At 38.3% G+C, this 16910-nt stretch overlaps 2 protein-coding genes across 3 annotated transcripts in view; one reads left to right on the top strand and one right to left on the bottom strand.

Moving 5' to 3' along the window:
• Positions 1-475, top strand: part of LOC143720941 (transcription initiation factor TFIID subunit 4) — a 43122-nt gene extending 42647 nt beyond the window's left edge. Inside the window, exon 15 of the mRNA XM_077210922.1 lies at positions 376-475. The gene's annotated coding sequence lies outside the window, so the exon portion shown is untranslated. The remainder of the gene's footprint in view (positions 1-375) is intronic.
• A 172-nt stretch (positions 476-647) lies between these two features.
• On the bottom strand, positions 648-14441 carry kctd15a (potassium channel tetramerization domain containing 15a). 2 transcript variants are annotated; one of them, XM_077210928.1, is made up of 5 exons: positions 14262-14441; positions 12118-12293; positions 10909-11053; positions 6559-6864; positions 648-2558 (listed from the first exon to the last, which is right to left on the bottom strand). In XM_077210928.1, the coding sequence occupies exons 1-5, from the start codon at positions 14271-14273 to the stop codon at positions 2400-2402; spliced, it is 798 nt and encodes a 265-aa protein (XP_077067043.1). In that variant the 5' UTR covers positions 14274-14441; the 3' UTR covers positions 648-2399. The 2 variants fall into 2 exon arrangements, with proteins under 2 accessions (XP_077067043.1, XP_077067044.1); XM_077210929.1 differs by having other exon boundaries at positions 13978-14424.
• Positions 14442-16910: the final 2469 nt, after the last annotated feature.

Raw genomic sequence — 16910 nt, forward strand, 5'->3', positions numbered from 1 at the left:
CTATGGTAAATGCAAGTTTTTACATTGTACTTGAATTATAACATACCAGAATGTAATTATATCTGTAATTACACTGTTGATCTCCCCTCACCCCTTAACCCAGTGTTTTTGGACACATTTGTATATCCGTCGCATCTGACTCGTCCGTTTCAGGTGTTGAGAGTCTCTACTAATGAGCTGATGAGTTAAATCAGGTGTTTGATTAGGAAGAGTTTTGAAAAAGTTTACTGTTTAAAGTCCTGCCCTTTTTATTTATTTGATCATTTTCTTCAGAAATACTTCAAGTAAAATGTTGTTGCATGTTAAAGATCCATTTTATAATTGCTGTTGATCTTTTGAATGATTCATTTTGTAATATTTGTTTTGACCTTATAGTTGACTCAATCTTTCAGTGAAATGACAGACTTTTCTCTGGTGACGTTTGCCGGACTTCAATAATTTCGTCCACTGAAACCCTCCACAACTGATGGCAAGCTCGCATTCAGTTCTGCCTCCATCCAGACAACAAATGATGGAATGAACCAAGTAACGTACCGAAATAAAGTGTCGCTAATTCTGTTTAGTCTTGATCTATTTACGATATTTACTTCAAATGCTCAGTCATTTGTATCTCAAGTTCATCCAACACATTCACATACATGCTGTCAGTGGTTTAAAATAGGGAAGGAATCCCAACGATTTATTAAAAGTTCATTTATCAACACCAATTACAAAAAGAATATGACAATTCAAATAAACACATGCCTGTTATACCACTATGATTCATATCAATAATAATCCATTACAAAAAAATTGTATTTAAATAATATACATTTGGACCATACTGCAATTTACATCTCGACACAACATCCATTAGAGCAGTTTTTAAATTAAGATTTTTGTAATGTCCGACACTGCTTCTGTGACCCTCGTTGCACAGGAGACAAGAAAGTCTTTCATTTTTAAAAAAAACCAAAATGGCAGTTGCACAGCGGCGAGATGGTAAGTTGCATTCAGGGGGACCTGTGAAGCGTCCGTGAGCCTTTGTACAATGTGCGACAAATCGAAGAAATTTGAACGCAGCATAAAAGAAACGATGGCAGTTAAGACAACAAACAGCATAATATATCCGTGACATTTCAGTGACCCTTCCTTTTGAAATGGTGAGGCGGAGAGCCTTAAAAAGCTGTCTTATTAAATGTGCCTTTTTACAGCACATTATACAATTCAGTCTGTTTACCAGCCACTAAGTTAACCTTTTAAGTTTATTCTCCCTCAGTCTCTCTCCAAGTGGCTCTGATTGCACTGTTTTGCTAAGGGAGAGCCATCAAAAGGGCTTGTGGGAAAGTGACCTTAACTCCTGGAGACTGGAGAGAAGTCTGACCTGACCCTTAAGGGGCACAGTTATCCCCCTATTCTCTGACAGTCCGAGCAGCTCCCCCTGAAAGTGCTGACTAATCGTGTTTTTCAGGAGGTGCCTTCATCAAACGAGATAATGTTTTAAACACGAAGGGAATTGTATCCACAAAGAGATATTTGCTTTTTAACCGTTTACTCTAAGCAATCATGATGTATAATGAGTTTTGCGAAGCTGCTAGATGGTTCGTTCAGGGCTAGTTTTGAAGAAAACGGGCACCCGAAAGAAAGTCGAGGATTTAGCGATGCCATCAGACAAGCGAGTCCAGGTTTCCCTTCAGACGTGCTAGAACAAAAAGCCTCTCTGCCCAGCGCTGAATGCATTACCAGAGTGTCCGCTTTAGCCTCAAGTCAAAGCGTCTACACGGCCAACTCCAGACCGCACTTACAACCAAATGACTTCTGAGAACTGCTCTCATATCCTTCATGTAGCGAGACAACAGCAATAAACCTGTAGGTCATAAAATAACTGATTTACATAGATGAGACTGGAAAATGAGAACATTAGATATCAAGATTAAAAATGGATCAGAGGACAGACTTTTGTATTTTGTGGTTAATTTGGCCCGGGAGCTTGGAGATCTGACTGGTGGATCATTTAAAAAGTATTCTAGCCGGAAGGTGTGTTCGCCACAAACGCAACTTCCTTGTAGAGTTCTTCTCAGACTTTACAATCGCAAAGTTATGTCATGGTTCTTGTACTGTGGAAATATAGATCAACGAGTGCATTTTTCATGACTCGAGCCAAATAAAGAGTTATAAAGTTCAACTCGAGGTCAGAAGCTGGAAAGCCATCCCGTGGCTCGCTTGGGTTTGTAAAGCATCTTTTGGAGGAGTTTTGGGGTCGTTGATGAAACATTTACTAAGATTTCAGTCCTCTTGGAGTCCGAAGAGTCGAAGCAGACTCTTCTTGCAAATAAAGCCTTCTATTTGTCCACTGGTGTTTTTTTTTCTTTTTTTTTTTGAAAGCAGACTGAGGTGTTCGTGGTTGGTGCAAGAGCTGGCTAGTCCATAGGCTCCTGTTTTATCCGGATGGGCGTGTGGCTGGTCTGACACCGTCTGTCCTCCCGACTCAGGATGTACTCGCTGAACTGGGAGGAGTCCACGCCACCGCCGCATGACGCCACCATGCTGAAGCCTTTCTGGAACAGTCTCTCCAGGACCTAGGAGAAACCAGGGACATATTTAAATATATTGATATTTCAGCACGATATGAGAACTTCAGTACTTCATATAGTTGAATCAAGACACCAACAGTCTCACCAGGATCTAGAAGAAACCAGGAATTGAACACTCCGTATTCTTAGTAAAGATGATTTTCGTACAATATGAGAGACTCTGTACAAGTTTTGTAAAGTAAACTCCATTTATGCTAGTTTATCAGCACTTATATTTGCATCAAAGACAAACGCCATGGTAACATTTAATGGAGCTGTCATTCTAGGATCCAGGAGAAACCAGTTTGTTCAATTTGAGACACTCACTATGGGTTTTTGGAGTTAGCAATTTATGCTGTTCTTAAAACAACTGCATGATTCTGGAACCGTCTAAGAAAAACCAGGGGAGTTTTTTTTGTTTTTTGAGATGAAGTTTTATATAAATGAGATGAAGTTTTATATAAATGAAGTGAACACCTATTTGCGCTACTCATATTAGCACTTAATTTAAATGCATCAAGATAGCACCAGATTAAACCCTTTTGTCTCTACAGGACCAAGAAGAAACCAGGGACAAGTATCCATATTCTGAGATGATGCTTTTCATACAATATTAGTTTTCAAAATAAACTCTATCAGCGCTCTATAGTTGCATCAAGACAAACGCCATGTTAAAACTTTCTGGAACAGTCTCTCCAGGACCTAGCAGAAACCAGGGACATTTTTAGTATCTTGAGAAGTTCTTTGTTCAATTTGAGAAACTCACTATGGGTTTTTGGAGTAATCCGATTATAATACTCTACATAATTGCATCAAGATGGCAACCCTTTTTGGAACAGTCCAGGACCTAAGAGAAACCAGGGAAGTCTTAATATTTTGAGATGAGGTTTTCCATAAAATAAGCTGCTTTTTAAGCACTTCACCTAACTGCATCAAGATGGCACCAGATTGAACCATTTTTGCAACAGTCTCTCTAGGACCCATAGGACCCAAGAGAAACCAGGGGAATTTTGTGTCTGTTATTTTGAGTTCAAGATCTCTATAATGAGAATATGAAAAACTCGGTGTGACTTTTTTCAAAGTAAACTCCTATTTATGCCACTCTATCAGCACTTCACATAGTTGCATCAAGACGCATTTAAAATGTGCAATCTCAGTAACAGCGCTATCAACAACTTCACGCTTGCATTAACCCTCAGACGTTTCTCCCTCCACACCATCCACCCGGGATGAGAAGGAGCGAGCAGACATCCCCTGGGCTGTTTACAGGGGTTTGATGCCGAGTCAAATGAGAATAGGCTCCCCCACTGACAGCCCACACTGTAGCCGCCCGACTCTTTCATTACAGACCCAATGCACACAATCTCAGCTACTGTCAGAAATCCCTCACCGAGAGGCGTCTCAGGGCGGCCGCTGTCACTGTCATTCCCTCCACCGCGAAAAGCCAACCAAATGTTTTATCTGTTGGAGTGCTTGTAGATTTTTTTGAAATTCAATACATGCAGCCTTGAGTATTCACTTACTCCTGCACTTCTTTCAAGTGTGCTTCACATGAAAATGAAAGTTCTGGCTCGGGGCTACAGAGCCAGATAAAAGTCCCTCCGCAAAAAAAAAAAAAAAATGATGATGAAGACGAAGGAATCGGCTAAACTGCACAGGGCCTGAGAAAAAATGTCCATCCTTATCCTTACTTTGGAAGTTGAGGCTGCGGAGAAACTTGTAGAGGAAATGAACACTTCTTATGACTTACGCACAGATGAGGAATAAAAGACATCAGCAGATGATACAAGGGCCTTCCGTGCACAAAGAAAGATTGCGTTTTTGAAGCGTCTTTTCAAGAGCATATATCGCCATTAAGATCCATCCTAGGTTTTGGTTGCATCAGTGTTACAGAAGCGAGTTTTAATACACAAATCGTTAGGCTTTGAAGTTTGTTCTTTTTGTGTGATTTTAAAACTTTTGGCCACTTGTAGAAGATTAAAGGGATAGTTCACCTAAAATGTTTTAAAATGCCTTGTGAAGAATAGAAGATATTTTGAAGTATGAGTTGAATAGTTTTTTTGACACTTAGAAGAACGTCAAAAAAATTTGTTTTGGACCCCATTGACTTTCATTGTATGGACAAAAACCATTTTCAAAACAAATTGTGTTCCACAGAAAAATAAAAAGGTGAATTCTAGGTGAACTACACCCTCAATTTAAATTTAATCCATTCTTTTAATAAAAAACATCCATATCTAGAGCTGTTCGTGAAGACAGAATGAACATATATAGAGTGTCACAAGCCTCTCAAATATTCACGCATTGATATCTGAAGGCTTATGATTTTACATTACACTCACTGCGCTGATGGTTGCATCACTTACTAACTTTCTTACAGTAAAGGCTACAATTTCTTGGCAACAAACTCTCTCTCTTACTCTGTCTTTTTCCATATCTCTCTTCCTCTGTCATTCCTCTCTGATCTACTCATATTTCATAGGTGGGTTTTTGTGAACACCCGAGATGTGACAAAGACGGGGCTTAAAAAAAAATCCACCCGCACGATTCAGTCGGTTAAGTGCAACTTTTTTTTTGCAGAAAAAATACATGTTATCAGACACACTAATTAGTTATACAGTAAGTCAATTAGGCGTGTGTAAAAAAGTAGCGTAAACCAGTTTAGGTTGTTCAAAGAAACCAAAGTACAGTATTAAAAATGTAGTATGTGTGTTTAAAACGCTTCAGGCACAGAAATGTTGGAGCACTTTTTCAAACGGAGAGATTTGTCTTAAGGACGAGTTAAAAATAAATTATGCATATCATTTCCCTCTCTTCTCCTCTCAGTTTCATGACTACATATTCCCCACATTAGCATCGCCTCCAGGATTCACAGACGCATGTATGTGGATGTATCTGTGTGTCTGTTTTAGCACCTTTTAAACAGCCAAATGGTGGGGCATAACTGCAGCTGTGGAGCCACACCTGCCTTCTACATCTCACACCCTCTCACATCTCTTCATGTTGGCAGGAAGCAGTCAAGCACAGCGCGCCCAATATCCCAGCAGTCCAACAAAACTTTTTCAAAGTCCAAGTCGAAACTTTAAAGTTCACCAAATCCTTTATAATAGTTATATTTAATTTAAATGTAATTATTGATTTTATTTTAGGGGTTTTTGGGCATTTTTAATTAAAAAGAGTCTGGAAGATGTGGGATCGGGGGCATGTTACCGTCCAGGTTTGAATCACCGTTTCCAAGTCGAGCACCGTGGCTCGTTTTGTCTGGACTACACATGTCAAATTCGATTAAAACTAAACACAAATGGGTCAATCTCAAGAAAAAACATGTCTAGTTCACAAATGACCCCGAAATGATAATAATAATGAAAAAATAATAGTCAGATTTTTTGAACTTTTGACAATTTTCATGACATTTTTCCTCCAAATCTTCATTAACATTTTACTTTTACACTTTTTTGCTACTTCCATTATTCTTATTGTTGATTTTCATTATTTTCATAATTGTAAAGCAATATTATTTAGTTTTCATGAGATTAACCCAAGTATACTCTATCGTTCGAAAGTTTGGATTTTTTTTTTCATTCAGCAAGGATGCAATATGCGTATAATGTTACAAAAGATTTCTAGTTCAAATAAATGCTATTCTTTTGAAGTTTTAATTCATCAAAGAATGTATCATGGTTCCCACGAAAATATTAAGCAGCTCAGCTGTCTTCAACACTGATAATAAGAAAAATGTTTCTTAGGTAGCAAATCAACATATTAGAATGATTTCTGTATGATCATGTGACAGTAATGATGCTGAAAATTCAGCTTTGCACCACACCTATAAATGACACTTTAAAATATAATGTACTAGAAGCCAGTTCTTTTAAATTGTAATAATATTTCACTATATTACTGTTTTTTCAAAAACATAAAAAACAATCTTGATCCAAACTTCTGGTCGGTAGTGTATTAGTAATTGATGACCATCTACATGGTATTATTAATGGCAGTGCTGTACCTGTACAGAATTGAGCCTGCAGTAGCCATTCAGTGGAAAGCGAATAACATGGGTTGGATCCTGGTTCCAGCCGGCGTTGACTGAATTGCACATGACATCACCGGTCTCTGGGAAAATCTCTTCTATGAGGGCCTTGTCCCCACTGATGGCAATCCTCTCACCCAGGTCAGGGGTCACCCGCACCACCAGGCACTCGCAGGGCTGAGCCGTCCGCCGCTGCTCCCGGTCCTGTTTCCAGCGCTCCAGCTCTTTCACCATGGGCGTCAGCTGGTAGAACCGAGCCTCCTCGTACAGCAGCTGGAACTCCTGCAGGGACAACACATGGAGGTGAATGTGTGCACAGAAAGATAAAAGGATGAACGAACAAACAACCCATCCAGCAAAAGATTGAATGAGCAGAAAACAGACCAACCATTGAATTAATGAATGAATATTCAAACAAACAAAACACCTACTGAGCAAATAAATGAACAAACAAAACAAGTGGGCAAACAAACAAACAAACACAAGCTGACAAATTAACCAACCACAGACTGAATGAAAGAAGTGAATAAAAAAATAAACAAACCATCAAGCAAATTAATGAACAAGAAAACCACCAAGCGAGTAAAAGAATGAGCAAACAAACATACACAAACAACACATCAACCAAATGAATGAACAAGAAAAAAAAATAGCAAAAATAACAAACAAAAAATGAATGGACCACAAATTATTTTCTGTCACGATCAAATATCATTTCAGAATTAAATTTTACATAATGGCATGATGTTGTGAATCCACTAGGTAAGACATTATGGACTAACAGAAATAATATATTTTTTTAAATGAACAATGCAAACTCTTACATACATAAAAAGAGAAACAAAAGAAGAAATTCAAACCCATATAATGATATAATGAGTACTGTGTGTTTTAAAGCACATGTCGTTTAGCATTTAGCATGAACCCAGACCAACACATGGAGCAGTTTTGTCCATCTGACCCGTCTCTAGCCGGGACCGGGGTGAGGGGGGTGAGGGGGGTTGAAGCCCCTCCGGCTCTCCCCTCACACACAGATTCTCCGGTCGGACAGCACAGATTGCTGCCTCTGCCTGAGGGCTCCTTCACCCCTCGAGCACATTTACCCCACTTACACTCGCCTTTCATTCAGCACTAAACCAGATGGCAACGCGCCTCACTCCAGCCATTACAAACACTACAGAAATTAAAGTATTTCCAATATAAACATGGTGATATGCATGGGAGGAAAATGAATAATAAACCAAAGTTATTGGTGTTACCGCTTGTGTAACAAACACTGATTTTATGCAGCAATTCAAGTCTGTCTTATCTCTATTTTTATATAGTTACCAATACTATGGGTATAATTTGGATAAAAACTTATAAATATTCAAAATATAAGCATCTAATATTAACCCTCATGTTCGGCTGATGTAGACCATGTTTCTAAAGGTGAAAAAATTATATATATATATATATATATATATATATATATAGTTTAAAGCCCAATGTTTAATAATAGAATATTATATGGTTTTACTAACGCATGTACTTTTCAGAAAAGAAAATATATAGACTTTGGGGTCTATAGGTATATTTCACATAATTTGAAAACATTTTGAGATTTTCTCAAAAAATGTCTAATTATGTGAAATATCCCTATAGACCCCAAACAGTGAGGTAAATTGTATCATGCAGCATGTTTGATGGATGTGATCGGGTTACAATTTTGTCAGTTCTCATTAGATTAAGAAAAGTCATGACGCATTAACCTGACAGTCAATGTTAATGTTTTTGGAGATATTAAAAGGGCCTTGGGGTCTCTCAGACCCAAAACATGAGGGCTAAAAGGCAGTTCTGTTTGAAACGCTGATAGCATTCTTTGGTTGTGTGCCTGGTGGCCTATTTCCTCAGTGGCCGTGAGAGATAGCAGTGATCTCGACCCTGCTGGCTCTTCATCCCCACCCTGTAAGACTACTCATTCCACTGCAGGCTACGCCACGCACAACAATAGCACACACCACCTCAGACACAACGCTCTTTTACAATTACCACAAGAAAAGGAGTTGTTTTCTTACCCACACCCCTCCCTCACCCTCTCTTCTTTCTCTCCCTCTTTATTCCCTATGTTCCTTTCTTTAGCCCATACTGGTGCTGACAACATGGATACAGAGACTTTGGGCCTTCGGGCTCTTGCTAATTCAAAGAAAAACAAGCTCCGCTTCTTTCCCAGGTCTGCAGTGAAGGCTGGGTATGTTTTAACAGGGCTCTTTCTGTGACTCACTTTTGGGAAAGAGAATGTAAAAGCAACGGCCCAAAGAAGAGTGAATTTAGTCTTTAGGCCATATCCATATAGACAAATGAAGCTGGATGCGCTACACGGTTTTTAAGAGCAAACTCTTCTAGAAGAACAAAAATGTTGGCAATTAAGCCAATAAGTCGAGTCTTATGAATACGCAAATGTAACAGACATCTGGGAGGAAACCAAACGTATCCCATCACCTCTCACGGGAGGTGCTGCTATGGAAGGTTCTCATAGGTTTTCGGATGAAAAAGACTGTTTAATAGGTTTCTAGGTTTCTAGGCCTTGCAGACAGACCCAGCAATGGGTCATGTAGTCATTGAGTTTTCCCACTCTCACAGGTCAGGGCATGGTGAGTTTTGATGGGCGAAGTGTGAAAAGTTAAGCATAATGGGATGTAATGATGTGCCTCTCAGTGCAGTTACATATTTTATGTGTTGTTATCAAACGGTCTAACACAGTGGAGGAAAGCTAGCCACGGAGCCTGAGGCGGGAATGACTAGTCTCACCCTAATTAATCCCATTGACACAAATATACCTTTACCCATCTGATTTTGGACTGAGGCAGGAATAATACTACACCGTCTTATCTGCCGTCATTGAAGAAAAGACTTACAGCTACGTGCGTTTGAAGTCAGAAATTGTATTTTACACTATTTTGAGTTTGCATAGTATTCATTCTTTTTTTGTTGTTGCTATAAATGTACTCAGTATTTTATTTTTATTTTGTTATAAATGTCCTTAGTATTTTTTGTTGTTGCTATAAATGTACCTACTTGGTATTTTCAAGAAAGTACTGACAGTATATGGACATATTGAATCAATATGCAAAGGAATTGCCAAAATAATGTTTCCTTTCCTGCCTGCCATCTTTGCCAGCAAAAATGTTAAGGGCAGCATCCGAAATCGCATACTTCCCTACTTCTCTTTTTCCGAAAAACAGTACGTGACAAAAGAAGTATGTCCGAATTCACAGTACTATTAGTACTTATTAGTAAATAGTAGGCAAAAAGTCCCCGGATGACCTACTATTTCTGGCGAGATTCTGAAGTGTGCATTCGATGGACAATTTACAATCCCATGAGGCCACGGGAGAGGATTTATGAATGATAGTGAGGCGACGTAAATGAGGCTGGTAGGTCACATGATAACATAGTACGTCCGGATTATATGTATACTACACACATTCATACTATATAGAACGTACTTTTTTAGCGGTCGAGAAGTAATTACTTATATAAAATAAGTACCAACTCGAGAGGTCATTTTGGACGCAGCCAAGGTGTTCATGATTAACAATGTCATACAACAAAAATCCAATTGCTCAAATTTGAGATGCCTTATCTCAAGAAGATCTGAGGCAATTTTAGTGAAGACTGGAGACACTTTGTAGGATGAAAAATAAACGTTACAAAAGCAAGATTTCGTAGCAATGCCATAGGAGAACCATTTTTGGTTTGCTAAAGAACCATTCAGTGAACAATGGAAAAAATAACCTTTTTTTGTGTAAAGAACCTTAAAGGTTTCTAGATGTTAAAGGTTCTTCATGGAACCTTCGATGCCAGTAAACAACCTTTATTTTTAAGAGTGTGCCCCCCCAAAAGAAAGGAAATGCATGATGAATCTTGGAAAATGTTAATCATAGTATTCAGTAATTTTAGAGATATGAAGCTTAAGATAAGGTTGAATTATTCCAATGGTGTATTGAAATCATAATTTCTCTGTGGTTCTGTCTGACCTTTGCTTTTCACCTCAAGGCTATTCACGTGATGCTAAGAGAGGAACTCAATGAAAGGTAACACTTTATTTTAAGGTGACATGGTTACACGTTACTACATGTACTTACTATAGTAATAACAGTAAATTATGCATAATTACAAGTAACTAAACCAAATCATAACCGTAACTCTATAGTCAGTAAATATAGTTAATTCATTTTACTCAGTACTTATTCGAGTAAGTACAATATAACTATGTCACCTTAAAATAAAGTAGTCAAATGAAAGTTTTGACCTGCTGAAGAGACATTGGTGTGTGTTCCTTACCCTGAAGTCATCAGGAAGAAGCAGTTTGCCGGTTCTCAGGTAGCTCAGGATGTAGCGGAATATCTCTCCGTCTCTGTCAATAAAATAATGCTGCTTCAGACTGTCCAAAACAATCGGTTCTGTGCCGTTGAACAGGCGACTGATTCTGGGGGCAGAAAATGAAACTCAATGATACTTTAACTTAAAAAAGTTTTACGCAAGTACTACACGACATAAAGAATGGTGATGAAAGAAAAGACATTCTCTATCAAAAACGCTCCTTTTTCTGCACATTTACATTTGAAATAAGTTTAAGGATGAACATATAAGTTGATTATGTTAACCTGATTTAATTGCCGGAATGGGGTCAAGCATTGGGAATAACGCTGTACGCTATTTCTGTTCTTTGGATAAATCGACTTTATCTTTGCAAAATGTTCTTATTTCATTCTCTCAATCCATTTCATTCTTCCGTTCTTTCTTTCTCTCTCTCTCTCATTCTGGAAACCGATGCAAAACACTTAATAAGAAAACCAATTCCCCCTTTTGTGCCTCGGGTGGTCCTTTTCTCATATGGTCTTGCAGTTCCCCCAGTTAGAATTTCACCATATAGCTTTAGGCAATCTTAGTTTTTCATCTCAGACTCTTTCTTTTTTTTTCTCCAAAAAGCAATTAAAATGCTGCCTGCTTTTCACCCTCCCCCCATTTTCCTCTCCTCCCTCCTTCTTGTTGCTCTCTCGCTCCATATCCATTAATAAATCAGAGCGAGCCACGCTCTCTGTTAACCTGAACAGATGTGGCAAAGCTCTCACACTTTCTTCACATCTTGCACACACACATCTCTAACAGGTGGCGTCCCTTTACCTCCCTTTATCCGCAAACATCCGTAGATTACAGTTGGGATGGATGCAGCATGTAGGAATTGCATGACTCTACAAGTGGCAGTAGTAAAATCATATCTTTTAAGCTAATTTTGACACAAATTAGCTTTAAGTCATTTAAAAGTACAGCAACAAAATACATATTTGATTTACCGCTCTATATAAATTGCTAAATTACGTGTAACGTTATTTTGCACTTATATGGAGGCAAAAAGGAAGTTGGACCACAGAATAACAACATAAATGCTCTGTAAACATGACATCAACACCAAGATCAACATCTTTTACGTCAACATCAGTCTCATCCATTCCAATAAAGTCACCGCCAAATCACGACAAGTTGTCTTACCTAGAGTCTGGGTATTTGGTGAGGGTGGCCAGACTGCTGGTGTACATGTGCCCGCCTACGTCAATGTGGACTGGAGCGTTTGCTTTAGTCAGCTGAGCCGGCAGTGGGATTCCCTGAGAGGCCAGAGGAGACACTGGGGACCGGGTCAAAGACAGCCGAGACATGCTCCTTCCCTCCTGTACAAACAGCACAGTATCAAACCAACAGCTCCTGGTTCCCCTCTCCCCTTCAATCTCTGAGATCTAAGGTGCAATTCTGGCCTGCAAGTACGCGGGAGATCACTTTTACATCTTCCCTTAAATTATGTTTTTTTACCTTAAGAATTAGCACCACAAGTCTAATTAAGAAAATTTGCCTGCCGTTTTTTCCCCTCCTTTTTTCATAGAACCGGAGGGGAGAAATGGAGTGATGCTTATTAGCGAGCACAAAAGGGAGAGAGGGAGAGATAGAGAGCGAGAGAGAGAGAGAGGGATGGGTCCTAGTACTGTAGGTGTCTACCTCCGGGGAAAGAGAGGGAAAAAGTGTAAACTCCTAATTAAAGATATTGGGCGAATGTCTGAGACTCAAAACCCCTCATCACCAACAGCTTTCCAGTTCTTTAAAAGTTTCTCAGAGCAAAAAAATAAATTTAAAAAAATCAACATTCTGAATTAATGTAAATAAAATTGAAATAAAAGTGAGGCTAAATAAGACTCAAATTTCCACAAGGTCAAACATAAAAATCTAAATGATGCTGCGTTATAATAAAGATTGAGTTGGTGCTAAAGGTCTCATTTTCGTCTCCTCTTACAGCTCTTTACATTAAAACCATAGGGACCATGATGCATGAATCTATTGTGGCATGAATCGACCTTTGTTTGGTGTAACAAACAATTACACCAAAACAGATGGTTAAAGTCCCATTTCCAGAGGCATAATGCCTGGAGCAATGTGTGCACATGGTTTAACGTCATGGTCTTATATACTTCTATGTAGGACGATGTATCCTATGTCTAGCCATTAGACATTAAACTATGAAATGTCAAAAATTAAATGGGTCCATGTTAGCTATAGTTAACTTTCAAATAGTTTATTATGTTTTTAAAAGACAAACTACTTAATATGAGGAGTTATCCAAATATATATGGATTTATGGCCTGGGTAGCACCGTCAGGATAACTGCCCCACTTTTCACGATATTAAACAATAAGCCCTTGTATCTAGTGAATCTAGAGAGCCATGGCTAAAGACATTAGCCTATATGGCTATATTACATTCTTCTGAATTAAATTTTATGAGATTAAAACACAGAGTACCGTGACATAATGACAAGAAAGCACATCTCATATCCGAAAAACAAACGGGGCCAGTGTAGTCCCATAACAAACAAATGACTCTTATGAGCCGGTTCTTTTAATGAGTCACTAAAAAGACTCATAACTTCGAATCAGTCTGAAAAATTCTATACTGAAATGAACATGGAATCCGTCAGAGCGGTTTGAATGAACATCTCACTCAGTTACTAAAGTTATCATTAAATTGAGGCATATATATATATATATATATATATATATATATATATATATATATATATATATACTAGGACGGAAGCAAACGATGATAAGATGGTCTATCCTCAAAGTCAGAAATAATCGTTTGTGATGTTAAAACTGCGCTAGGTCCCTGGAGTGCGTAAAATATCCCTACAACTCTGTGTACCGCACTTCCTGTACGCAGTGGGCATACAGTAGTGCTCTGACCTCTCATTGTACACCCAAATCAGCCCTCCCTGATCTAAAACCGCAAAAGCACGACACACTGAAAACGAATGCAAAAGAAGCACTGGAGAAACATTCGAGAATTTGACAGAATCCACCGTACCGTTTCAAACATTTTAGGATGTCCGACGCAATCTGAGGAAGGATTCTAGCAGACTGTCTCTGATGAAGGTTGCTTGTCCTTTAGAAAGAACTTTTCGTAATAATTCTTTCGGCACTCCAAGAGCTCTTCGGTGACAATTCCGTTCTGAATCCAGCGAAATCTAACGCGGCGCTATATAGGTCGCTGTGGCTTTAAAAACTCGTTTAAAACACAGACCACAGTCTCTGCTATAGACACTTTCCACAAAAGCTACACAGTGGAGTCAGTCAAGGCTGCGTCCTTACCTTGGAAGACATAGCTGTAAATGTATCTTCAGCCCTCTTTAAAACATGAGATCGATCGTGGCGTGTCTTAGGCTCGCTTTTTTTCTTTCTTACTCCTTATTTGTTGAAGCGCGAGAGAGCGTTGAAGGCACAGCGTTCCAGCCCGAATAACAGAGGACAGCTGAACAAGAATTCTTGCTCAAGGCTCTCCAAACGCCCCGGGGCAGGATTAGGCTACAATTAGCTCAACCCTGCCTGAGCTGGGGCGAGTTACAAGAACAACATTTGATCTTGCTTTTCACATTTGGAAGTCTGCGTATATATGTGTTTTAATCGCATTTATCGTCATTTGTTCGTCTACTTGAACAAAGATATGTGCATGCGCGAGGATAACGGTTTAACGTTACTAGGTTACCTGTGTGCATGTCTTTAGCTTCATCTAGCAAAAGAGAAACAATATTTTGTTTGAACCTATTTAAATATACAGTATTTCAATTTATGAATAATATTTTTTTTTCTACTGTCATCTTTTTTGTTTCTATTTCAGCTATTCTTGCGGGCTTAGAATAATATCTTCTTAATTTGGTTTTAAAATGTTTCTCTCAGCGTCCTAATAATGTTTTGCTGGCCATGAAAACTAAATGACGTATATCGATATGCATTGTGCCTCTGCAAAAGGCGCCCACACACAACCGCCTCGAGCCAAACGCGCCATTTCAATTTTTGCGCGCGGCTAGATAGAGATGTCTCTGCCTCGATTGCATACAGCTTTCAGGTGGAAGACAGGCTCATTGTGCTGGAAAGAAAAATATTTTACAAAAATGATTTTTGACACTTTTAGCCCTTTTGTAATAGTGTTCTACTTCTCTTGGAAATGTGCTGTACCTTGACATCTGGCGCCAACCAGTGACCAAACCGAACGCCAATTAAAAACGTTTAAAAAAATTCCACTACGTTCAAGAAAACGGCAACTAAATCAATACTTAATAATAAACTAAAACAAAACGTTTTAGAAATTGTATGAAAAATATCTAACGGTTAAGATGTCACGTACGTCGGTCAGTAGCCTATAACGTCAATATATGTTTACGACGAAAACATGCCAAAGTTTAAGAAAGCTTTGTCTTAAAATGTTTTTTGGGAGCAAAGAAAATGAAAAATAAAATGCTGAAAACTCACATGGAATTTAACCGTGGTTTTAGGCTACTACAATTATTGTAGGCCTCTAGTTAAACCATGATAACCACACATTAACCATGGTTTTGCTACACTATCCATATTTAGCCATGGTATTTGTAGCAAAACTGGTATCATAGGCCTACAAATGGTATCAATCCGCCCCCAAAAAACATGGTTACAGTTTTACTATAATAAAACCATGGTTAATTTTCGTAAGGAGTAGCATGACCTAAAAACGCTATAAACGTGCTGGGAATTCAAATAATTTACAGTAGCTACTAACGGAGGCAAACGAAAACAAATTATGAATTAAGATTTCCATAAATAAATAATTACAAATAAAATAGGCCTATAATTTATTTCAGTTCAGTTTATAGTTTTGCAAAGGGGAAACGTGATAGAACTCTTCTTGTCACAAATTTGAATTTAAAAAAATCTTTTCCAATTACCTTCAATAATCTTTTGGCACAGAGCTAATGTTATCACCTTCGACATAATAGGCCACATTCTCGAGTGAAAACACAGCAAAGCAAATCTGTTTGTATACAGGAATATGTTGCAAACTATTTGGACTTAACAGACGATTTTTTTTCTCGCCTTTGGCTGAAATTAGTTTCCCACATCAGACGAGCAGTAGGAAGACAAGATATTTTTGTTCAATTAAAGGAACAAGCCCGGAGTTAGTTCAATTACTTGACGCTGGAGGAAGATGTAAATTTAAAGATTTAAATAGCTTAGAATGTTGCCTCGAGCGCCTGCACTTCATTTCCTTAATTTACAGAGAGATGAGGGGAGTAATGGTTATCCTAATCATGTGCATCATGCCAACAAACTATATATCTGAGTTACATTACTATCCCTGGTCTTACGTTGAGCTAGAGACAACAGCCCGAAGAAAGAAAGACAATATAGCGTTCAGTATCAAAATAGCGTCTAAAGCTAAAATCAAAACTTTCTCAGTTCACATGAACTAATTATGTCTCAATGAGCCGTACATTAATATTAACGTTGTTAATTTATAACCCCCTAATAGTATTTAAATTATAGAGTTAAATTTAAATGATATTATTTAAATTATGTATCCGCTTTTTATGTATATGTATTACTAATATGATGAATTATTTGGAGACAAAATTTTGACAAGCGAGACAATTGTAATACCTGTGCAACCTCCATAAATACATATATATTTTCTTTTGCAAGTCGTTTTCAGATGATGTCTATTGAACCACAGCGCCATCTGCGGGACATGACAGAATAACATCATTTCAAAATCTCACCTTCTCACCTGAAAACAACTTTCAACATTTTTTGATGCTGTTGCATTTTGTCTACACTTCTTTTGGTAATTAGATTTTCCATAGTCTTTTTGTAATAACTTAATTTCTAAAAGTTAGTTCAGAGCTTATTCGGTTGCCTCCAGGTCCTTCCATTCCAAAACCCAATCATACAGAGATACTACATTTTCTCTTTTCAGCCCCCCCACACCCT

Source organism: Siphateles boraxobius, unplaced genomic scaffold (assembly GCF_051911475.1).
Source record: "Siphateles boraxobius isolate OS27281-9 unplaced genomic scaffold, OSU_SipBor_1 65, whole genome shotgun sequence".
NCBI lineage: Eukaryota > Metazoa > Chordata > Actinopteri > Cypriniformes > Leuciscidae > Siphateles > Siphateles boraxobius.